General features: G+C 38.9%; 1 protein-coding gene across 13 annotated transcripts in view; it reads right to left on the bottom strand.

Moving 5' to 3' along the window:
• Positions 1-26,224, bottom strand: part of ZNF536 (zinc finger protein 536) — a 619,087-nt gene that overhangs the window by 223,949 nt on the left and 368,914 nt on the right. For 12 of the 13 annotated variants that reach the window (XM_043986055.1, XM_043986058.1, XM_043986053.1 and 9 more), the window contains 2 exons: positions 15,906-16,058; positions 2,142-3,716 (listed from right to left, as the gene is read on the bottom strand). In XM_043986055.1, the coding sequence (XP_043841990.1) occupies positions 2,142-3,716; positions 15,906-16,058 (1,728 nt within the window). Of the gene's footprint in view, positions 1-2,130; positions 3,717-15,905; positions 16,059-26,224 lie in introns of those variants that run through there. The other variant, XM_043986065.1, reaches the window with a different exon arrangement.

Raw genomic sequence — 26,224 nt, 5'->3', positions numbered from 1 at the left:
TGGGAAGGAAGTCTCCAGGCTAGACACCCCATCCAGTAGAGACAGAGAGAGATTACTTTCAGGTGAACCTGGAATATGGGCAGGAGAAGATGGATATGATATCCACAACAGAGGGAGAGGGGGAAATGGAATGAGTGAGGTTATTTCCATAAAGTTTGCAAATTTAGCATCATCCATCTCTTTTTGGTGGAGAGGGGCAGGCGCACATCATGGCTGCTATACCACAATGGCTGAGGGCTTGATTAAGAACTGTTTTTGTACATACCAAAGGAAATGTCAGCTGGGAGTTGTGAGCTGCTATTTTGGGAGGGGAGCAGGGAGGACTCGCATTGCAGCTTTGGTGGAAATAGCTTACAAAATGGAACAGACTCTCTAATGTTGTTGAGCTGTGCTCCCCAGCCCCCCATGCCTCCAGTTAAATAGGATACCATTGGGCGGGCTTCATCAAAGGCAGGCAGTCTTCCTGCTGCATTGATAGGAAGATGGAAAAATTAATAGGGGTAATATGAGCTCATTTCAATAATAATGAGCTTACTAACATGCCAGTTTTTGATCTTTTCTGATGCATGGATTCCTGGCAGTAACTATGGTCCTATGTAGGTAGTTAAAAGAACTGAAAATAGACTTAAAAAAAAAGCCCCGATCCCAAACTTTAAAAAAAAATAGAACACTTAAAAGTCAGTCCAATTTTTCCTTTTCTTCTTGAGAAGCACCATTTAACTTCTTTCCTTTCCCCCCCTTTTACATTTTTTTTTAACAACTTCAAAAGTAATGAATTGTATTTGGTTAAAAATAGATCTGGGGGTATGGCTAATGGGGCTTTGTGAATCATGTGGCATAAGGAACTGTCAATATTTTTTTGAGCTGTCAGAAATCCATTTAGTGATTTTTGACAATTCAAAAAAAAATCTGACTATCCGATTCTGTTCTCAGTGAATTAGGGAAGAGGAGGAAAAGGAGGAAAAGGAGTGATATGTCAATTCAATTTATGCAGCCAGACTACTGCTTCCTGTAGCTTGTTACTTGATGATAGGAAGCAGCCTCCTGTGGCCAGCAGTTCTCTCTGATGGAGAGATTCCCTTTTATTTTTTTTAAATCAGGAAAAGAAAAAAAAAGCCATTAAAATCCATTTCTACATTACAGACACTACAACATTCTCTCTTTTTCCTCCATGACTTTACTTTTTTGGAGTGGACAAGTTGTTGCAAAGGGACTGAATGGGGTCTGAGAAGTGTTTTTCATAGAACCACTCAGAGTTGAGGATACCTATGCTTGCAGGATAGATTGTTTCCACTACCCTGTCCCCCCCCCAATTTTATATCCATCCAGATGGCTCCAACTTTGTTTAAAAACAAAACAAAGAAAAAAGACCCACCATGGGCCAACTCTGCTTTATGAGGAAGTGTAAGTGTAATGTGCAATGCCTGTTTAAAGGCTAGATTATGTAGGAATAATCAGGGATAAATAGGATCACAGCCTTTAAGTTACCTGTAGGAACACTCCTAATCAGGCAATTCACCGTCATATAGCCCCTGTTAGAACTGCCAAAAGACAATAATCTAAGCCCTGGATAATTAAAGACCACTGCCTTCTGCTTTCCTCAATGAATCATAAAAGCTCTAAATCCTAAGTCCCTAATTAGAGAGAGGCCCAGGCAGTCACTTGGTCTGGATTTTGGTTAGTGTTAGGTGATTTGAGTATCTTCTAAGTCAACATGAAGAAAAGTTTAACAAAGCAAGGTTGGCTTAGCAAAGGATTGAGGATTTCTCCTAGGAGTCTGACAGAGAATTGGAAAATACTGAAAAGTTTTCAAGTTACCATGTCTTTTTTTATTATATAAACTATTTTCCCCTCCAAAATATGGATTAAAAACATGTGCAGTCAATACTGTGGGTCCCCTTCTTCATGTCCCTCACACAGGTTCTCTAGACTTGGATAACACAAATAGGAAAAGAGTATGATTTCAAAAATGTCTTTTTTAAAATGGATTCATTGTATGATTGTCTAAATTGCACATACAGCGTTACCTATGTTTAATTCCAAATTTTCTAATGGACATTTTGCCCTATTAATTTTTTAATGCACCATTTGGCACTAATCTTTTGAGAAAGGAACTCGAGAAAGAGGATTCTAAAACTTACCACACAAGTCTGGTCTCTTGACACATCCACTACTTGCTGTGCTACTCGAAAGTCCATTGAAGGCTGCTAAGCCTTCAGAGCTATAGGCTCTTAGGACTGACAACATGTTCATCTGCTTCTCCAGGACCTGGGGCCCTGGGATCTGTTCTGCTTTCATCACCCCTGTGGAGGTGTCATGGGATGGAAGAAGATTTGGGCCATGCCACTGCTTCTCGGACGTTTGGGGCAAAGGTGAGACAAGTCCTTGGGCTGGCTGGGAGGCAACTGTATTGGGGAGGCTATCTCCTCCATCACTGCCGCTATCCTTGTTAAGGACAGACAATGGTTTGCTCATTATTTCGGGTTCTGTCTCAATATCCTCCTCTTCATTATTTTCCTCCTTGGAAGATTCCATGTCTTCAGATGAGGCAATATCAGACAGGTCGTCAGTAGCGTTTTTGTTCACAGACTCAGGGAGCAGGATCGTTGAGTCATCTTCAGGCTGGGCTTTGCCTTCGGGCTCATTGTTAGCACAGGAGGATCCTGAGCCCATGACTCCTGGGTAAACCCCAAATTGTTTGTAGAAGTCTGAAGTAAAGTTGCAAAATGGCGGGTCCATATGACCAGACCAGGCAGAGTTCTTTTGTTCTCCTAAAGTCTCTTTGCTGTGACCTTGGGTCATCTTCTCAGAAGTAGAGTCAAGGTGGCTAATCACATTGGGGATTCCCACCTCTTTGCTAGATTGTACTGTAGAAGGGAGCAAGCCAATTTTGTTTACTTCTCTGGCTTGGTCCTTGCCATTTCCTGTAGCTACCAAAGCACTGTCTTTACGTCTAGTTTTGCCCAAGTGATTGGCCTGGAGATGAAGGGCCATCAATTCCATCGATGAAGTCGTAAAAGAACAAAACAAGCAGCCATGCCATGCAATGTTATCTTGAACAGTCACCGAAGAGCCTGGGAGAGAAGCTGCATCTGGCCTTATAGACAAATCCAGGGGTTCATATTGAGATTTCTCTGATTTCCTCTGGGAGGATTTTCCACTATTTTTTTCCTCACCACCATCTGGTCCATGGACTTTCATGGAAAGTGGATCTGATAGGGCTTTGTCCTTCACTTCCTTCTCTTTCTTCAAAGAGCTCAAAACAAAGCTATCCATGAAGGCCTGCAAAGAGCCCTGGAAGTTGACCCCATTGCCTACGATGCTCTGATAGGCTCGTCCAATCTCAGAAAAGTGTGTACCTTTGGAAGGTAGGTCAGAGCCCTTCAGAGTCTCTGAAGAAGTCTCAGAAGACATGCCTACAGCCTGCCCTGAATGGTCCCCAGATGAAAGCATTCCTGATGTCCATTGCTGAGACATGGTGCCACCTCTGAAATCAATCCCTGGGAGACCCTTAAAGGCTCCCCTCAGAATGTCCGGCCTGATAAACAGAGATGCTTTGTTTGATGTCTCATCCTTATGATCCTGGTTTGGAGGCTGCCCAGAGAGTGGCCCAGCACCATTTTGTCGTTCCCGATGGTGTCGTTCTAAGTGGTACTTTAAGGATGCAGACTGAGTACCAGCATAATCACAATGGGGACATTTGTAGGGTTTCTCACCTGCAGATTGAAATACAAGAGATAAAAGAAGAAAAAAAAATATATGTTTATTGCATTTTGGTGTGTGGAGCAGGGATGGAAGGATCAACATTTGTTCTTTGAAACAAAGCAGCTCAAAGTAATAATTAGTTATAGAACAACTGTTTTTTAATAGAAGAATAATTCATAGTCTTAAGCTTTTTTAATGATTTTGTACCAGTTGGGACTATTCAGGAATGACATACTATCTACACACAATTAGCTATCTTTTTCTTTATCTAACATGTGAAAACTGCTGTAGATTTAAAAGCTATGATTATGAAAATTAAGCATAATAATTTCAACCACAGTGATCATTAAAAGTAGAAGTTTAAAAAGACAAAGTATGTAACAAATGGATGGTTGCAATATTTTGTGTATACAATAGCTCTGAAATTTGTTTAAATTATACACATGGAAACCATTTTTAAACCTAAAAATTTTATGGCACTGTTACGCAAGACTGAAATGAATGATTTAAGTCTTGCTCTGCAGTAAATCATGGATATAATTAGCAAATGGCATACTGCACAAGTAATTTATCATTATTTGGAGGGCCCCGTTCCAGAAGGATTCTAAGATCTGCAGACCGACTGCATTGTTTCTAAATAAAGAACTATAAATACAGATTCTATAAAATATTAATACCATTACAGGGCATTATGATTGCAGCATGTAAAGACATACAGTTAAGATAAAAAGTAGTCGATAAAATGTAAAAGAAAATGAGTCATAAAAAGGTGCAAAATATATTTAGTTTCTGTATTTGAAATTAACATTATCTACTGGCCTTTGTAGTGCCTTAAATTTGTACTAATGGCAAGCCTAACGCTCGGGTAGTAAAACGTGTAATTTACCTATAATAAGCGCTTTCTGGAGAATAAAAATAGCCTTAAATAGCATTTTAAAACATATAAGATAATTTTCATGAATTAAATATTTATTTAAATTCAGCATCCCCCCCCCTCAACTTCTATTGTTCTTTCTCTATTAGAGATATATGTAAGCCCATACCTGCCCGTGTAGTGTAACAAGAAAGGAGAGGTGCCTAAATACATGTGCATTTAAAAATATGCAGAGAACTTGTTAGCAATCCAAGAGCTTTTTCTAGGCTCCGGTGCCGAGATACTCTCAGAAAGAGACGGGGCTGTGACAGTGCCGTGAGCTTATTTATAATGGTGCCCTGTCAATATTAGCAATTATTTCTGTGAGGAAGCTCAATGTGGCAAGAAACTGTTTTCTTTTCTCTGTTCTTTTTCTCTGGCTGATCTAAAAGGCAACAGCAAATCATCTGTGAATGGTAGGTCCTGAAAACATTTATTGCTTCTAAGTCTCAGACAAATGGGGAAAAAATTGAACCAAGGACTTAAAAACTTCATGAGGTACCCAGGTGTTAATTGGTAAGTCGCTTGGAGAGACTCCAGGGCATTTTAAATGAGAGGGCCTACGGGACCTGGTTCTTAGGAAATGGCTCCACCCCTTCCTTTGGAGTGGAAGTTTTTACCATAAGAAGGCTATTCGCAGCTTCTGTGAGCTTCACTGAGATCTAAGTAATTGGGTATATATTTCAGTCAAGTCTAGAGAGGTAGCTAAGGACCCTCAATGACGCCAGCTCTTCAAATGCAGTGTTTCCATTGCAGAAATGGGCCACCAGGGCTATCTGTGGCCAATGACCAACGGTGTCCTCATCACTCTCAGATGGAAGGCTAGTCTTCCCATAGCTGAAGTATGACCAAGAGCTTTGAGCTTGTCTATTCCTTTAATGGTAAAATGTTACCTCTCCAATCTCCTAATTGTTCCATGTCTAATCTCCCCTCTTCTACTAGATCAGTCTCTGACACTCAGGGCCCTAGAGTGCTAGATGCTCACAAAACAAGGCTGTGCTGACCACTTTTGTAACACTTGCATCAAAGGCCTTGTGTCATTTGATCACACACACTATGTGGTCTAGGGTTTAGCCCACATATCTCAGGAACCAGAGGATATGACCAACATTGACATGGACATGTTAGGATAGTCCATTTCCACTGAAATTCAGGTTAGGTGTCTGAGCTGGAAAAAAAAATTCAGAGGAATGACTGACCTCTGGAGGGCCTGATGCCAGAACTAACAGTCCCATCAGAAAAGACCATGAAACCTACCTTGATAGCTCCAAGCCAGAGGACCAACTTCTGCACAAGTAGTCCCAGAAACTGTCCCAGCGTCCTCAGGTAACAACAATAAAACTCACTTTTACATAGGACTTTAAGGATTACAGAACACTTTTTCTTATAATACCCTTCAGGGGTCAGAGAGAGGTAGAGTTTGCATAGCCAAAGGATATTTGGGATTGTTGGCGTTAGCCTTTGAAAATTATACTTGGGGCACCAGGAATTCAAACAATTCCGGATTCATAAATACAAAGGGAATAACTTGTGAGGTTCTAACTAATGACGGTAAATAAGGTAGGAGTACCTTATATAGGCTGAATTTTGGAAATAGATCAATTAGCAAGCATTTGTTAAGCACCTCCTATGTGTCAGGCACTTGGTTAGGCACTGGGGAAACAAAGGCAAAGAATGAAATGATTCCCACTTCTAAAAGAGCTTATATTATAATGAAGGATGGATCAGCAAAAGAACTAAGAAATATTTAACTGTATCTAGGAAAGATTTTGATACTAAAAATGTGCTGGCCTTTACCAGGGATAAACATTTATTCCTTCAGCTTGAGGAGCCATTCCATAAGGGAGAATGCAAGGAGAACAGCATTAAATCTACTACGACTATGACCACCACTACTTACATCGGAGCATTTACATATAATTTACTCTATGCCAGGCATTGTGCTAAGTGCTTTACAAATATCTCAATTGATCCTCATAATAACCCTGGGAGGTTTATGCTATTATTATCTCCATTTTATAGTTGAGGAAACTGAGGCAAACAGGTTAATTTATTCGCCCAAGGTCACACAGCTAGGTCTAACATTTTTCTACCTTTTTCTACCTAACTGCCTAGGTGTTTCAAAGGTGTCTGTATGCAGGTATAACTATCTAAGACACTGGTTAGATAAGAATATACAAAGAAAAAGTTGAGGAGAAAATGTTTCTTGGTGGATGAACTGGGAGAATACTTCATACAAAGATCCACTCACCATTCAATAATTTTTTGTTTGTTTGTTTTTTGTTTTTTGGTGAGGCAATTGGGGTTAAGTGACTTGCCCAGGGTCACACAGCTAGTAAGTGTCAAGTGTCTGAGGCTGGATTTGAACTCAGGTCCTCCTGGATCCAGGGCCATTGCTTTATCCACTGTGCCACCTAGCTGCCCCCATTCAATAAAATTTTAATGTGTGTTTCCTATCTATGAATACTATCTCAGGGCATCTTGTCCTGGGGTCTATGAGTTTGCTTTTTAAAAATATTTTGATAACTATTTCAAGGTTTCATTTATAATTCTGTATAATTTGTTATTTGTTATTTATTATTTTTTATATTATTATTTATTTTATGCATTTTAAAATATTGTTCTGAGGAGGGGTCCATAGATTTCCCCAGACTACAAAAGAAGTATTTGACACAAAAAATTCAAAGTTCTAGACTAGATTGACTGTCTCATCCAAAATGGGGTGAGACCTAGAATATCCTTGTAAAGCTCATAGTCTAGTGGAGATTTGATAAATGTACAAAAAGCTTCAATTGAGGGCAGAGGGATCAGGAAGATTTTATAGAAGAAGTGCCACTTGAACTGGGCTTTAAAGATCAGGGATTTATAGTCTACCAGAACTAGCAGGGATCCTAGACACTAGCCAGTCCAACTCCCTCTTTTTCTAGAGGATAAAGAGGTCCAACGAGATGAACCAACATGGTAGAGTAGAAAGGGCTCTGATTCTGGAGTCAGAGGATCTGGGTTCAAATCCCACCTTTGGACACTTGCTACCTATGCTATCTTGGACAAGTCACAATCTCACTGGTCCTCAGTTTTCTTATCTGAAAATGAGGGGAGGGGTGGATGAAATGTTCTTTGAAGTCCTTTGCAGTTCTAGGCTTATGATCCTTTTCCATGTCCAAGGAGCCCCCAGTGAGTTAATGGCAGAGCTGGGACTATAATCTATGTGTCTGATCCAGTATATTTTCCCTCACCTTGTTGCTTCTTTTACAAAGGTCTTTTGGGGATTTCAATTACTAAACTTTCTTGTCCAGGTTTCTTATGCCTAATGTAGAATTCCAGTGAGGCAACCACACACACACACACACACACACACACACACACACACATATACAAATACATACACACAAATTTAGATGGGACTATCTTAATTTGGGGTCTGTGAACTTGTTTCGAATTTGTTGACTTTTATTCTTTATAAAAATATTTTTCATATACCCTAACACTTTTTGGTCACATATCTCACCTACTTTAATTGGCTGACCCTGAGAGTGTTATAGGTATATACTAAGCCATGGGCTCTTAACCTTTTTTTTTTTTGTAATGGTCTTCTTTGGCAATGTGGTGTAACCTATAGACCCCTTTTCAGAATAATGTTTTTATATGCATAAAATAAAATCCTAGTATTACAAAGGAAACCAAGTATATTGAAATAAGCATATATTTTTCCCTTCCAAATTCATGGATCCACTGAAAATTGTCCATGTACCCACATGAGGTCTAGACTCCAGATCAAGAACTCTTAGTCTAAATAACACCCCCAAATTAATGAAATGTGCACCATCTATAAGATTAGGCTGCTTTTGACCATCTAAGGATGGAGGGAACACAAAGATCAAATCCTAACATGCCCAAGGAGCTACTTTTCTACTAGAAATATCCAGGTTATCTTTCCAAATGAGTCACTTTCTCCCCCAAATTCTCTCCACAGTGATCCAGTGAGCAGGTTTTAAAATATCAATCTTCAGATACATTTTTCATAGCATTAGCCAAACTGGGGTTGAAGAAGCAGCTGAGAAGGCCTCTCCAACAAACTGGTAAGCCTTTGAAGTCTGGGTCAAGAAAGCCTCCAATCTGTTCTTCCTCTAACCAGATACAAACAATTTTAGAATTCACCTATAGTCAACGGGTGTTTCATAATTTTAAAAAGAAGTATATTAGCATCTGAGTGTGCCATTTAGCTTAAGTACTCATGAAGACAGATTTATTAGGCCAGCCTGAGCAGGCCTTAAACTTCAGTGGCACCATCAGACTGTCTTGCCAAAGGGAAACTAAGTAGAATTGACACACCCCCAATTTCAAGCAAGGACTGACTGGGTCAGAGATTTGGAAAAGAATTCTCAGTCCAACCTCACATAATAGGTAACCCTTGGTCACCCTGCCAGCATCACTGTCTAGTTGAATGATGGACCACTTCAGTTGTAAATTAGCCTGTGTTGTCATATAAGTTGATGTGGGAACATGTCCAGCTTTCCCAAATTTTCAGATTTCCCCAGAAAGGACTTAAACTTCCCAGAAGGATCAGTTCTCTTATCACCTCCAATACTTTATAAGTAATTTTGGGGTAAGGGGGGGCAGAGAGTGGGACAGGGAGCAGAGATATTTATATAATGGGGAAAACATTTGAGTCACAGACTAGAGAAAAGACAATAGTACTATTAAGGTTTGCTGTTTACTTGCCCACTCTGGATGAAAGGAAAGGTTATGAAGGAGATAATTCATTTTGTAATAGGAACCTTCAACACTTTTCCTATCAGAATATCTTCAGGGACTAAAATGTAAGGCAAAAGTGAAACAGTCCTGCAAAAGAGGATTGTTGGAAAAGAAGCATGATAAAATCATGAGTCATCGGTTCATAATTCCAATGGACAAATGAAATTATTGAAGCCATTTTATAGTGAAACTCACTTTCCAGTGACATAAAATGTATATTCATCATGGGAATATTATTGATAACTTGTCTAATTCTTTAGAAATATATGACTGAGTGCTTTAATTAGTTCATTATGTCTATTTTTACATGGTAACATCTTTTATCATTTGGATCATTCGCTTTCTACTTTCTACAGTAAAAGAAACATCACACAGTTCTGCAGAAATATTATAGGGCTGCATTCAAAATGGAATCAGCAATGTTAATCTGAAAAAACTGGAAAGAAGGGTAGGAGAAGTGGGTGTTATTATTTTTCTGTCTAAGACTTTTCTAAATCATGCTTTTTAAACTAAAGCTTTGAGACTTATTTTTAAGTCACTCAACCATCCTGCAAAATCCCATTCACTTTTAAGTTCTATAATTAAATATCTTCACTTATTCACCCCCTATATCTGATATTTATTTAGTCCTTCTACATGTCTTTACTTAGTTAATACCAGGAGAGATAAATATGGTTCTTCCTTTGCAGCGAAGCTTCAGTACATTAATATAAATTGTACACTAATTCCCCCAAAGCATATATATGTTGTAAACCTGAAGACTTTTTACACAGCTGCTTATTGCTAAACAGTGCCTTGTCCAGAAGGGGACAATCTGTGTCTCTAATTGCTGTCACTGAAGCCGAGATTCATTATGTGACTTTCCCATTAAAATGTGAGCATTAATTTGTATAATGAAATATCACCCACTGCAGTGTTCATTAGCCATGCCCTACTGTATACTGCACATTGTTAGCTACCTAGAAACTGTAGTTAATTTCACTAATGGATATTTCCCTACTTAGTGTTTGGTAGGGAATTTATACTGTAACATTACCTCTTAAACTTTTAAGGAAATTTAAATTCAATCAATTATTTTCCACAAAAGTTTGGGATGTCATTAAGGCAGGAAGAGCAAGCCATGTGTGTGGTGTTAAGGATGGGGACTCCAGAGAAATAAAATAGGCTTTTAGTTCATCTTAGAAATGTAAAAATGAAAGAAGCTTAATTCAAATTAAAAAAAAATTCTCTCTACCATGAGGCACAGGCATCCTTTATGCTACATTACTAAGGTGGCTGTTCTTGCGCAGAGGACAACAGCATGTGTCATGTCGACAAGCACTTATTAAACGCTTACTGTGTGCCAGGCACTGTGCTGATGCCAAGGATACAATGTGCAAACTGCATTCATTTTGACCCACTTCATTTTATTAATTTATTCAATGTGTGTCTCTCAATTCTAAACTGGAATAGTTACCTTGCATAGTGGAGTTAATAATAAAAGTGTCAAAAATAAGCTACGTTTACTACAGGGCATAAGGCACCTGAATTAGGCCTTCTAAACTTTCATCTCCGCATACATTTATTTACTAGTCGGTGTTTGTGAAACTCTTTGAAGATGAAAGGTTGGATCTTTAACTGCACTAAGAACTTTTATCATTATGGGTGATGGCGGGGAGTTATTATATCTCACTTTTCATCGCACAAACTCAATGCACTTACCAAATGCTAAGCCATTAATGCTGATGATATGTTAGCTGGCCAAGCCCAAAACAACTAAACCCATTGTCTGGGTAGAGAAACTGAGGCAGGCCATGCTTTGGGTGGCTCTGTCTTGTCATTCATGAATATGTACCAGTTCAGAGTGGAGGAAGAACATAGGGCTGGCCCTGCCTTCCCCTGTGGTCATTAGGATATAGTAAAGTCAGTAATGATTTGGCTTTGGCTGTGTGTCTACTATCCCCGACTGACTAGTCTATTTGATCAATTCATTGGAAAATGGTAAAAGCCCAATTGTAGGAATAATTAATGACAACTATTCAAAGCTTTCTTTGTAGCCCAAAGAAAAATAAAGATTTAAAAGGAGGCAAGAATCCCTAATTTAGTGCTAGAACAGAACTTAGAATAGATGGATCATCTGGTTGTTTGGTAGGACATTTACTTTTTTAGCCAGTTGCTTTGATATCATGGAGACCCAAACTCTGTTGTGCTCTGCTAGGTGACTGTCACTGACCTTCTCCCACTCCTTTAAAATGCTAAAGAAAAGAATCATAGAAAATACTCCACCTACTTTCTTTGGTTCTACTGGGAAAAGTTTTCATGGAATATGGATGACATAAAGTCAAGTGTGTTCTCAAATGCACTGTTAACTGTGAGGTAATAACCCTTCACATAAGCTTCATCCCCACCCCTTCCTATCCCTCTCCACACACACATACACACACCTGTGTGTGTACTTGCCAACACAGAACTCCTCCTTACCCATGCAGAGGCATAAGGCACATGGGCAGGGCTAGACACACTGCATGTTGACACACTCCAAGGTGGCACATTTCTCTGGTCATAGTGGCATATCCCTGAAACATTGTATACTTTCCATTTTTTTCCCTGTTAGTTGAAAGAGGTTTCCAAGTGTGGAGTTGGAGAGTGAGAAGTGTGGAACATTGAGCACAGCACAGAGAAATCATATTAATAAACATACTCACATAAATTGGGAAAATGGGACTTATTTTTAATTAGTCTGAGAACTTGAATGTCTCTGAGTTGCCACTGGCAGGGCTCTTTGCTATCTTTCTTTATGATGGTCATGCTAGTGAAAGCAGTTCCCCACTTCTGCTCCTGTGCAAAGCCGAAGGTGTGCCTAAAACACTGGGGCGTGCATTAGGTATATAGCATGGGCTATCACGTAATCCGAAAATCACAGTGAGCCTATACAGCAGTCAGTGCCTAAATGTTCCCCCTACCAGGAGCCAAGCCTTCCCTAGTAGAGAGCGGGATGCATTGGGAAATGCATTCATTTCTTCAAGCTACCAGGGGAATGCCAGGTACCTAGCTGTTCTGATATGGTAAATGCATGTCCTAGGCATCATTGTCTTCATACCTTAAGCAATTCCCCTGGTGACTATCAAAGAGGGAGGGTGATTTCCTACACATTAGATTATTACCAAGGGAGGTGGGGGGGGGGAGAGGAAGGAATCCAGTTTAATGTATTAGATAACTTAATTATTGTATAGGGTATACTGAATACCCTGTTGACACAGCTTTATTGCATCAAGTTTCATGTTATAACTGAATACTTATTGATACTTGGCTTTTCCTAACCTACATTGATTGGGTCCAGATACTACTGCTTTTCATTGTGCTTTGGGGGAATAACTGAGCATGCCCAACATCTATAAACACTTTCCCAGGAGTCCCATTGCCATCCAAGGTATTGTTACAGAGAGGGGTGAAATCACAGTGTGCATTCCGAATTGGCAGTGACTAATGACTTCTCTGATGGTAGCCAGAGGTGGGCCAGTGTCTGTTGCCAGCCCAGCTTGGGGGATTCACATCTGTCCCTTAGGTTTTCAGTCCCAGGAGACACTTTGAATTAGATCTATCTCCTAGGATAGTGCTACCAAATTCCAGCTACCTGCAGGCTGCTCCCAAGACCCCCAGGTGTTCAGAGAAACCTGACTTCTGTTAAACTACTTGAGCTCCTCTCTAATAAACAGGTGTTGGGAAAAGAAGAGCAGTAATTGAGTTAATGTAGTGGAGAAAAAAAGAAAAGTGGTTTTTATCAGTCAGTGTTATACGACCAAGACTTCTAATAAAGATGGAGTATGATGGAAGAATACAGAGCCTGTACCACCTCCTATCCTGGGCAATTAAAGCAGAGGCTTCTTTGTTACATGTTGGCTCTGAAAAATGTGCTCAACAGAGTGCACTACAGAAAACTTTTCCCCTAAAAAATATTGGACCAAAAGTGTGTGCTATAAAGCATGGACCCAAAGAGATTCATAGACACTATCAGGAAGCAAACCCAGGCAGTAGATTTTAATAACTGGAATCCAACTATTAAATCATTTAATAAGGAATACCTGGTTTTGATGTTTAATTACTATTGTAATCTACACTTTTACATTGTTATAATGAATGTTTATTTTGGTTATTTATAACATGTAACACTTTTTGCTCTATTCAAATACACAAGTGTAAGCATTTTCCCACTTCTTTGTTCTTAGATAAAGAGAAAATTGATCTTTATCTGGTGACGATTATGCTTTTTAAATGCAGCATACTGCAAATGGTATTTGCGTGGGTGACATTTCTATGCCTTCTCTCTTTTTTTCTTCATGATGTTGTAAGGTTCTGGAAATGCCTTTGTCAGTGGGCGCTTCCCTGATCCACTGTCTCACTCTCTGCCCTAAACTCTGACTCAGTGGACTTCTGGGTGAGTAATCCTTCTCAACCTTTAAAATCACACCAAGCAGCTTCCACTACCCCCCTCACTGGACAGGATGAAGGCAGGGATCCTGGTCAGTATGATTTCTAAGTCTGCCAGGATAAGAGATGAGCTGGTAGCTAAACACTTAGCTTAGCTGACTTGGAGGAAGCTGACTGGGAGACACCACCTCAGGATTTCAGGTGATGAGAGAAATAAGTGTCCTAGGTGTTAGGCCCGCAGGCTGTGAAGGCATATCCCAAAGTGCCTATTTTATACATCAGAAGCAGTATACTCACCTTGCTGGAAGAGGTACCAGAACTCTAAACCTTAAACAGTCAATGAACTAAGTAGCTCTTATGTAGCCCAATATGCTTATGTTGGTGATGGTGAATAACTCCAAGTCATAGTTTGTCTTTTCCCTTCATATTACATTGTAGCCTAGTGATCCTTAGCTATTAGAGGTCTCATCATTAAATGGGGAAGAATATGAATCTAAACATGGCCTGGACAGTCATGATGTCACAAGGAGGCATCTCCAGGCCTCTTACTCTCACCAGCTGGGATTTCTCCTTTATATGGCCTCTAGTTGTAGTTACTGTCTCAGCATCAAAGATTCATAGAATTTCCAGGTTGTAAAGACTCTCAGCAGTCAACCAATCCAATTTCTACCTAAAACACGAGTCCCCTCTATGATATCCCTGACAAGGAAAGAATTTCAGGATCAGGGACCTAGCTACCTCACAACGCAGTACCTTTTATGGTTGAACAACTCTAATTATTAAGAAATTCTTCATATGGAATTAAAATATGCCTATCTGAAGACTTCCACCCATTGGTCTTACTTCTGCTTTCTAGATACTGCTTTTCTAGGTCCCAGTCCATACTTCAGAAATGATGAATCTGCTCCCTTTGTGGGGATCTGGGACTTGCATATACATATATGGCTATGTGTTTTTCTCTCCTTATACTCTTAAAGCCGGTAAAAATTTTGCAAATCATAATTTTTTAAGATAAGGCAACTGAGGTGCACAAAGGTAAAACGATTTGTGCAAAGGCCCCAAACTGATAAGTAATAAAGTTTGGCCTTGAATCCAAGTCTCCTGGTTCTTAATTCAGGTGCCTTTCCCCTTCACCTCTACACTAGTCCACTGCTGTTTTATCATGAAAATGAATCTTATTTTCCCAACTATACTGAAAAACACAAGAGTGGAAACAATAATACCTTCTTCTCTTATAGCCTTCATGGTGTCTAGGGTAGGGTTAAACACCTAGTGCTTCATAGATGCTGGACAGGCAACCAGTTGACTGACCACTCGAGTCAACTTGACAAGAGCTGAGAAGGGGAACTAGGGATGAGAGGCATGGTACTTAGAAATACAGAATAAATAGCCTTCTCTGAAGCAGCCTCATAACCAGTATGCAAAGCAAGACTAATACAGCCCTGCATGCCCCAAAAGTATATTCTTCTCGGCGTCAGTAGGCTTTTTATAAATCAGGTAAGGCCATTAGGTGGCCTAGTCTTTCACCACATAATGAGAAATGAGGCTTATAGACATTAAATATCTCTGAACAGCCTTTTGCTTTATTGATTCCTTGGGAAATATGCCACAATTATTTTTGAAAATAGATGGTGTATTTGTCTATCCTCTGAAGCAGCTTCAAACTCCAATATATAAAGTGTCAGGGAAATATCAAAGAAAATGGAGGTATCCATATTCCAAATGGTTTTGGGTGAAAAGGTGGTGGTGGTAGGGGAACTCTGCAAACACCTAGTGGAAATACCTTAGTAGATGATAATGGGGAGAAGAAGACCTGGAAAATAGGCAAAGTGATGAGAAGGCTGGGATAAAACCAAAGGAGAGATGAACTGGAAAAGGCTGCTAGGAAGTTTGAAAGAGGCAACAGGCCCAGTCTTTGGCTAGGATAAGAAAGAAGTGTTAAATGGTAGCTGCAATAAACCAGGTAATCAGGTACCAATAGGGTGCATCCATATAAAGTCTGGGCCTGGTTTCAGAGCCAGAGACAGTGATTCAACCATGTGGTTCTGGTCTGTTAGGAATGTGCAGAGCCCCCCTCCTCCTGAGTGTGTCTTGGGTTGCCCTCAATCTGTCCCAGTTTTCTCACCTGTATGTATTCTCAGATGCACCTTTAAATGGTGGGATGTTCGGAAAGTTTTCCCACAATAAGGGCAGTCCTTCATCGCCGATCCAAGGCTCCTGTCTCTCAGTAGAGCTGGTGGCTGGACTCCGACAGATCTCCCAGCCTCTTCACCAATGTCTGCAACAGAGGAAAAACGTTCTCACATCACTTCAGCACATGTCAGAAGTTGTTCGCACCAAAACTGCTAACACAACACAAAGTTAAACATGTCAATACTACACCTGTCTATTTCATTCTTTAAATCTGACAGAATGCTGACAATTCATGTATTTTCTTGTTATTCTCTTAAATTATTTCATCTTTCCTATCATCGTTTTAAGCAGCATATGGTACCTTTATATTGAACTGAATTATACAAGAAAAGAAACAGCTGTGTCAGCAGCTGGTTTGATTTCTTCTTTTGCTTAGCTCCTATTAAATATTTTTTTTGAAAAGTTTAAAATGTTAGTGTTTTGTTGAATCTGATTAATTTATAATATGAACTAGCTGGATAGTTCACTTTATGATCGAAATCACATTTGCATTAAATAAAGCAATAAATGAAAAAAATGTGCCTCAGCTGAGTCCCACCAACATGATAAAAAAAAAACAAACCACACAGCTATTTTGGGACAGGAAAGAGAATTATCCAAACTGATCATTTGTCCCTTGTAGTGTCTTCTATCCACGCACCAGCGCAATCTCTGGAATGGAAGGACAGAAAGTATGGAAATTCTGTTCCACAATTAGATGATGATAAACATATAGTGACATATTCAAAGTCATGTGCAAAAACTCAGCTGCAAAACTCCCATAAACTTACAGGCTCAGAGAGTTAAATCTTTTTGCAGTGACTTGAACATTTCCCCTGCAAAGTATCAATACAAATTGTTTCTCCTGCTGTTATTTGTTATGCAACCCAAACCATTAGAAAATGGAATAAAATTTACATATTGCTGCCTTCTGCACAGAAATTATGGGACATAATAGTAAATAAAAGTGTTAAAATATTTCGTGGCTGGAGGATATGTTATTGCAGCACCCAAGGTCTGACACCAAACAGCCGAAGGAGGCAATATTAGTAAGACAAGATGAGCACAGCAGCATCTCTGAAAAGGAAGGGTAAGAGCACGGATTTTGTTTGGGTTCATTTGGACCTTCCTTGCTGTTTTCTCTACCTGGCAGCAGAAGGACAAAGAAGGTGAGCCCCTAGGGGGCAGCATCAGGATCAAAGAAAATGTATGTGTATAGTGTCCAGCACAATATTGTATGTTTGATCATGGCTGCATAAGGATGGGGATAGAAGAGCATCATGGGAATTGGTCTGAGGTTTCAGTTTTGAAAAAGGTGATAGATTGGTTAGCTGTTGGCATGAGTGACCAAGTCTTGCCGAGTGAGAAGTGAAGGAGGGAATGGTTTTCTTGTTCTATTACTGCTGCCTCTCCCTGGATTGAGAAGCATGAACTTCTTGTGCATGGTCCCAGGAACTGTGGCATTCTGAATAACAAGTTTGTCAAGGCTTCTGCATTTCTTGGACAATAGTTTTGGTGAAGTAAATAGCATTTGGGTTGCAGAACAGCAGCATCTCAGAGTTGGGAAGGACCCAAGAAGTCTTCTCATCCAACAATTGCCCTCTACAAAATCCTCAGAAAGTGATCATCCAGCCTCCACTTCAAGACCTCCAGTGAAGGGGATCATTCCATTTCTGGCTCACTGAAAATGTTTGGAAGTTTTATGTTTTCCTTATATAGAGCCAAAATTTATCTCCCTGTAACTTCCTCAGAATTTGTCATTGCTCCTAGTTCTACTAGCTGGGTCTAAACACAATAAGCCTACTACTTCTGTTTGGTAGCCCTTTTAAATACTACAAAATCAGTTATGCCTGCCCCCTCCCTACTTTTTTTTCTCCTTTAGAGTCCCTATTATCAGTTTCTTCATCCAGTCAACCTTACCATCGCTTGTCGTTCTTCTCTAGACCCATTCTAGTTTTTAGTATTTTTCCTATAATATGGCACTCAAAACTGGACACAAGACTCCAAATGTGATCTGACAAAGGCAGAGGAGAGTGGAATTATCACCTTTAGTATTCCAGATGCCATGTTTCTCTTAATACAGCATAATATACCATTAGTATTTTTTACTTTCATGCAAAAGTATGCTGGTAAATGTTTAACAACTGTCTTTCAGGAAAATAAAAATGCAAGGTACACTATTAAGTTTAATCTACATTATTAACACTATATTATTTCTTAAGTCTAGATATTCCATATAGTGTTTGCCATTTTCTGCCATTGCTCACATTGAAAATTTCACAATCCAGAGCTTATTCAGTTTGACTCCAGTACTCCCCTGCTTCTGTGTGTGACACTATTGTCTTGGTCTTGAGGTGCCACTAAAACCATCAGTTGTGTGCTTTCCTTGGAAATTTGTTTCAAACTGCTCCAGAATCCTTCCCATACAGATTATGTCCACCATTTATAAAAAGAGTTGCTATATATTCCTCAGAAATGTTTGGTTATGAGTTCCATTGCAGCTGTCCTTCCATCCTCCACTAAAAACAATCAAACTATCAAAGTATCAGCCATCTGAAGAATTGAGTAACAATATCTTTAAGGGTTCACATGATTAGTTCCTAGTTTTCCTATATGGGTAGAACTTTACTAATTCACACCCAATAGAGACATATCTGTTTTGTTGTTCAGTCATGTCTGACTCCATAACCCCATCTGGGGTTTTCTTGGCAGAGATATTGAAATGGTTTGTCATTTCCTTCTCCAGTCCATTTTATAGATGAGGAAACTGAGGCAAATGAGGTTAAGTGACTTGCCTAGGGTCCTATGATTGGTAAATGTCTGAGGCCAGATTTGAACTCAAGAAGGTCCGGCACTCTATCCACTCCGCCACCCAGCTGCCCCCACATATCTAAGTACACCAGAATATGGCCTAACTACTAGAAGAGGTGGGAGAGGCATATTCTTTAAAGCCAGATTCAAATGCTACCTCCTTGAGGAAGTCTTCACTAATCTCTGGGTTTCCTTACCCCTCTCTAATGTATTTATAATATGCTAATTCACATCTTGGGTATCTGTGTTTGTATCTTTCTTACCCATGCCAAATGAAAAGCTTCAAAAGGGAAGGAATCATATACTCTCTAAACTTGGTACATTCCTCAGTGCCCAACTCAAAGTTCTACTCATAGTAGGTATTTTAACAAATACCCATTGAATTGAAGGGGAAAATTTGCAGATTTCCCTAACTAGCACAGACTTCAATGGACTTGTGCTGATTGCCAAGCTTGACAGCTTAGAAATGAACATCTGGAATAAGACCCCTGTCTATCCTCTTTCTCCCACCAAATATTATCAATCCGTCCTGCCAGAGTTATTCGGCTTTCTTTGTGCTAGGAGCACTGGGTCGGCTTAAAACAAATATGAACCTGATTAAAATTCTGCACGTGTCCTCCTTGGAATATAGTTAAGATAGACTGTTTAAGTTAGGAGGCCAATAACTGTCATTTTGAATTATTAGCAGGACTTAAGTGTACTGGATGTTGGCTTTCAAGGTAGAAGTGGGCAGGTGCTGACTTTTACTTTTCAATTCATATGGCCTCTTCATTTTCCACAGTTTGTATGTAGAACATTCTTCCCAAAAGTTTTCTGCAATGATGGCCACTGTCTCTGAGCAATAGTGGTTTGGAGATTGCCAAACAGGAACCACAGTAGAGATAATAAATGGTGTATTTGGAGTTTAGGTTTCAATAAGTGCTGGGGTAACATTATGGATATATATATAGATAACACTAACAAGGCACTCTGGAGAAATTTACAGAATAAGAGTACTAGTTATGTTTTGCTATATGTCACTCTAAGTGATCGCCTGTTATCTATTTCTCTTTTATCTATCTTGAATATGTGTGGCCCAATAAAAAAGAATAAATTTGTAAGATAAACAGCTTTCTGTGCAGATTTAAGAGTCTAATTTTCGCTTTACTCAGAACTGAATTTTTTTGGAGAGCCAGAAAGACTAGAGTTTACTCTACGACTAATCCTACTAAGAAAACAAACTCAAAACAACAATGAAGGATAAGATGTGGGTGGCCCTGAGAAGTATTCACAGAAATATAAAGCCAACTACAGTAGATGGCGGGGTAATCTTTATTCCAGTTGTCTTACAGAATTCTTTCCCATGTGTGTATGTTTGTGTGCATATACACATATGCATAGAGACTTGTATGTATATATAATACTATGGCTTTATTACTATATATTATATAATATATTATTAATATATTTTTCTTTTATAGAAAGAGACAGACTGAAACTGACAGGAGGAGAGTGACCTGCATATGATAAGAAGTTTAGATTTCACATACAGTACAATATAGAACACAGTCCTAAGAATATGATGCAAAAATAGGTAAATCCTCTCTTTTTTGTTTTTTTTTCTGTTCCATGATGCCAAAAGTACTTGCAGCTGCTCCTACCTAGAAGAAACTTGGTGTGCCTGAATTTTATTACTTCAACTGCTCTTTTATACAGTCAATCAACAGCATTTATTGGTCCTGGTTATGGACCATTTCTGACTCAATCTCCTTCTTATTCTGATCCTTCCTGGGCAGGGACTTATAAAGGGAGAATGGAAGACATTTGAAAAATCACATTTATAAACCCTCTATGGCCAGGTGTTCATGATTATGAATGACTACATATAGAAAAAAAATCAATAGTTTCTTCTGCTTATATGTATATCATGAATTCAACTAAACCATAGAAGAAAAGTCAGTATTTCATTGAAAACAGGCATATAAATAGTAATTCACACTTACAGGGATTAAAGAAGATAATTGAGTTTTGTTTCTAAATGATTATACTACTTTTATACTAATTTTCCTATACATAACAAGGTAGGCTTACAACAGAACCACTTGTTAGCATAGAACTTATTTGTATATGTTTTCTTCCTCTCTCTAGTGATGAATTTAGAGCTACATGATCTCTAAGCTCACATTCACCTCCCACAATCTATGGTAGCATTGTTCTACAGGCAATCACAAGCAAAGGCATGAGTAATATGTGCCCCTTCCCCCATGGACCTGAATGTTTGCTCTCTAACTAACAGTCCATGAATGAACTCCCTGAGATTTTGTTCAGTATAACACCAACTATTTGTATTCATTCATTCATTCATTCATTTGTGTAAAATCATCAATAAGTCTTTTGCAGAAGTAGGTACCAGGAATGGCTGTAGAATACAACATGGGGATATTAGAAGGTATAACAATAGTCTGCAAAGACTTCTTCTTCTTTTTTCTATTTGGCTTTTAAGCATTTCCACTAAATAAGGTGTCATGATGGTGACATATCACTGAAGATTGAGAACACTCCATTTATTAAGCACTGACTATCATCCAGAACTCTTTGATAGGCACTTGGAGAGGAACATTAGTTAGCTGAGAGTGACAACCCTTGTGGGGCTTAGAAGAGAGTAAAAGGAAAAGATACAAAGGTAGCTGACTACAATACATGATAATGATGATGAGTGCAGTAGAGATACAAAATAAAATGCCCAATGTGATTTTGGAGGGAAAAAATTAAGTTTGAAAGGAGATATAAGGGGGAAGAAATTCTTGAAAGAGATGATATTTAAGTTGGAATTTAAAGAACTGTTGAAGATTCAACAGGTAAAGAGGAGGAGGAAAAAGAGGAGGAAGAGGAGGAGGAATTTCTTAGCACAGAAAACATGAGCAAAGTTGCAGAGGCAGAGAGATATAGGATAGAACATGTTCTAGGAACAAAGACTATTCTACTTTAATTAGAGGATAGGGTGTATGGCGATGGCAGAGTAAGAAAGAGCTAAATTCAAATCTGGCCTTGATACTTAACTGGCTGTATGACTGTGGGAAATCACTTAACCAATTCCTGCCTTGGTTTCCTTATCTTTAAAGTGGGGATACTATAGCACCTACCTCCTAATGTTGGTTTTTTTGTTTTTTTTGTTTTTTTTTGTTTTTGCAGGGCAATGGGGGTTAAGTGACTTGCCCAGGGTCACACAGCCAGTGTCAAGTGTCTGAGGCCGGATTTGAACTCAGGAACTCCTGAATCCAGGGCCGGTGCCCTATCCACTGCGCCACCTAGCTGCCCCCTCCTAATGTTGTTTTGAGGCTCAAATGAGAAAATAATTGCAAAGCATTTAGCACTTTACCACAGCCTGGAACACAGAAAGTACTATGCAAATGTTAGTTATTATTACAAGGCTAAAAAGGTAGGGGTGTGGCAGATATTGAGAGCCTTGAAGGTTAGATAAAGAAGCTTGAGCTCTACTCAGAAGGAAATAGGGAGTCACTGAAAGATTTTCAGTAGAAAAGCAATGATTAAATCTATGCTTAAGAAAGATTGTTCTAGCAATGGCATGAAAGATGGATTGATGGGAAGATGAAAGAAAGATGAGAAGGCCTGTCTGATTATCACAACAGTCTATACTTGGGTGGTGACAATGGGAATAGAGTGGGGTTTCACCAGCCTTGTAATTGATAGGACATCATCCCAAGGCTGAAAACACAGAAGTCTGAATGGATCGTGGTACAGCAGATAAAAATAATGAAGTCAGGGGCAGCTAGGTGGCGCAGTGGATAAAGCACCGGCCCTGGATTCAGGAGTACCTGAGTTCAAATCCAGCCTCAGACATTTCACACTTACTAGCTGTGTGACCCTGGGCAAGTCACTTAACCCCCATTGCCCCGCAAAAAAAAAAAAAGTCATACAGGGCATTTGTGGAGAAAGATGATAAGCTTGGTTTTGGAAACACTGAAACTGAAGAATGTTAGTAGGACATCCAAATGAGATGTTCTCTAGATAGCTAGAAATGATAACAATCACTAATATCTATATAGGATTTTAAGGTTTGCAAATAATTTCATGTATATTATCTCATTCAATCCTCACAACAGCCATGTGAGTTAGGTGCTGGTATCTTCATTTTACAAATGAGGAAACTGAGGCTGGGGGTGTCACATTGCTAGTTAAGTGTCTTGAGGAAGAATTCCTGTCTTCCTGTCTTCAAATCTAACACTCAATTGATGCCACTTCTCTCCATGATGGGTCAAGGCTGAAGATAAAGATTCAGGAGTCATTTGTACAATAGTGGAAGTGAGTGAAATTACCCTCTGAAATTCCTTGGCTATGGGCTACAAACTCAGAAAAGACAGAAAGGTTACATTCCTGTTGTCCAGAAAACTACAGCTTAGGACAGGCAAGATATAATGAACACCAACCTATTATTTATGGTCAATCCTTTTTTTATTCTTTTTTATTTTTTGGTGTGAGGCAATTGGCGTTAAGTGACTTGCCCAGGGTCACACAGTTATTAAGTGTCAAGTGTCTGAGGCTGGATTTGAACTCAGGTCCTCCTGACTCCAGGGCCGGTGCTCTATTCACTGTGCCGCCTAGCTGCCCCTATGGTCAATTCTTAATTGTTCTTACTAACAAAAAGGCCAGTAACCAAAAGGAGTAGAGCATGGAATTTAAAAATAAGAAAGGGTTTTTGAGATCATCTTATCAAATTGCTTCAATTGACAAATGGGGAAAACTGAGACCCAGAGAAAGGAAGGCAACCTAGGTTGTAAAGAGCAGAGCAGCAGAACTGGTTTCCGAGCCCGAATCCTGAATCGAACATTCTTTTGTCTCGACTCTATTGTCTCTAATCCAAAATTATTTCTATTTACCTCCCAAATGTATTTTATTTTTGACATTACTGTTTTCAGAAGTGAGGGAACTTTGATGAAGATTCAAGATCAGCTAATTATTTGTGCTCGACCCATGATAGAGCCTTCCCAGCTTGCCTTAGTCTGATCAGCCACAGTTACTCCATACCTTGACTCCAGCATAGTCATGTCATTTTGTTTCTTGTCGAGAACGAAGGACAACAACCAACTATTTGCCATATGTATGAATTTATATGATATAGGCTTGTATGTATACATATATTTATAAATTATATACATATATGCCCATAAATCATACATATACACATGTAGGCATCTATTTGTACTATATATGCATTACACATATAGAAGTATATTTATATCATACCTATATATATGTACATATATATATAAAATATGTACAGTCATATGTGAATACATAAACACGTGCACATATTTGTATTATATTTATATACACATACATATGATTATATGTATAAAGAGGCTAAGATAAATACACATGTATATATTTTATATGCATATATATTATAGACATAGAGAGATGACTTGTGGTGACTAGAATCTTACAGTGAGAAGAGACTCTAGAGGGCTTCTAATGCACTGTCCCATTGTAATCACAGAAAGTTCCTTAAAGAGTGCTCCAGGAAAATCAATGCAATCAGAATCCCAGGGCTTGTCAGCCTGAAGTCCTTCATTTGACTTGTCCAACGCAGGTGCCCTTACAAAACTGCTCCCTCCTTTTTTGTGGAAACATAGGTTCGCTCATGTACAGCTATAAAATTTCCCCATAAGACTCCTTTTCCAATGTTCTTGTACTCCCCTACCATCCCAGGCCCAGCTGGACCATAAATGTTATAGGGAGATGTGAATTTTTTAAAATCAGATTTAGCTGAATAGAATTTCATTGATAGATTCTGGATTCATATTCAGATTTCCCAGTGGTTCTGGGAAGGAAGGAAGGTAGGTAGGTAGGTAGGTAGGAAGGAAGGAAGGAAGGAAGGAAGGAAGGAAGGAAGGAAGGAAGGAAGGAAGGAAGGAAGGAAGGAAGGAAGGAAGGAAGGAAGGGAGAGGGAGGGAGGGAGAGAAGGAGGGAGGGAGGGGGGAGGAAGGATGGGAGGGAGGAGGGAGGAGGGAGGGGAGGGGGGAGGGAGGAAGGAAGCAAGCAAATAGAAGGAAGGGTTTTCTTTAAAAATGTTATGTATTCTCAGCTCTAACATCAGATTCAGTAATATTATTCAGCCAACTTCAATACGGTGCCTCAATGAATACAGTTTAGAAAGCATTCCATTTTTTAAAAAAGTAATGAAGTTGGTATAGTGAATAGGGAGTTACTTCACTAACATTAAGGAGATAAGATGGTTATATATCTTGGCATTTATTAATTTATGGCATAAAATAGCCAGGGATATTTTTATTTCTGTGAAACTTCAAGTAGACTATAGGGACAGAGAGTATACTTTGTTGTGATAGGCCTGTACTACATTTCTGCACAATAACTCACATTTATAAAGCATTTTAAGGATTACAAGGTGCTTTTCTGTGTTCTGTGGTGTACATTTCACTCTACTAATAAGAAAAATGATCTGTTGACTATTAGGAGGTGAAGAAGCAGTTCAGGGGGACATTGGAAAGCTTATTCTCCTTTTTTATTCTTAACATAGATAGTACAAATCTCTAAGCTGTTTTCAGTGGTAAGGAAATGTCTCATATTCCAGAGAAATTCCACAGGAATGAATTTTTATCTTGAAAATTTAAAGAGTTTTAGAAATAAGGAACGCTATTTAATTTAATAACCTAATGGAAAACAATTATTTTTATATCAGATGTCATCTGTCAATCATCAGGCTCACATTATTTTTGTAAACATCTTTAAATAAGCAACTCATATTAAAGTTTCCCCTAAACGTGTAAAAGGATAATAATAGTATTATGAGTAACTGTAGTTGGTTCCTTAGAATAAGCCACTTGCATCTTAGACTAATATCAGTTTTCTGCCTCTGTTGTCTCATCAAGGCTTCAGATTTTATGATGACCATATATAGTCATGTTCAACAGTTCAGTATTAATATGGATTGGCCAGAGTATCTGTTTAAAAGAGTGGCTCTTTTAGAAAGGGAAGAGAATTTCACTAGGGGGAGAGAGTCAGTTAGCTCTAATTTGAACTATTAAAAAGATAAGTGGCACACCATCTTATTCATTGGGATGAGGAAGCAGTGGGAGATACACCCATGTCAACTTTTCTTTGATTGTTCTAAGGTTCCCCTTGAACCTAATTCAGAATTCTGTAGAGTTCCTTTCACACATACTTGGTAAAATCTAACTTGAACTCCTTGAAAGCATGGGAGTGGAGCTACATGAGAAATAAGGATCTAAAAAGTCATAGCATTTTTTAAGAAGGAGGAGAAAAAAGGAGAAGAAGAAAGAGAAGGACAGGAAGAAGAAGGAGGGGAGGGAGGAGAATGGGAGAAGGAAAGGGAGGAGAAAGAAAAGGGAAAGAAGAAAAATAAATAAAAATGATAAAAATTAAGATAAAGATTGATAAAATGAAATAGAGATGCAAAAACAAGAGGAAGAAGAAAGGAAG

Source organism: Dromiciops gliroides, chromosome 2 (assembly GCF_019393635.1).
Source record: "Dromiciops gliroides isolate mDroGli1 chromosome 2, mDroGli1.pri, whole genome shotgun sequence".
Taxonomy (NCBI): Eukaryota; Metazoa; Chordata; class Mammalia; order Microbiotheria; family Microbiotheriidae; genus Dromiciops; species Dromiciops gliroides.
Note: the sequence above shows the minus strand (reverse complement) of the source record. Positions and strands in the feature narration are given on the sequence as shown.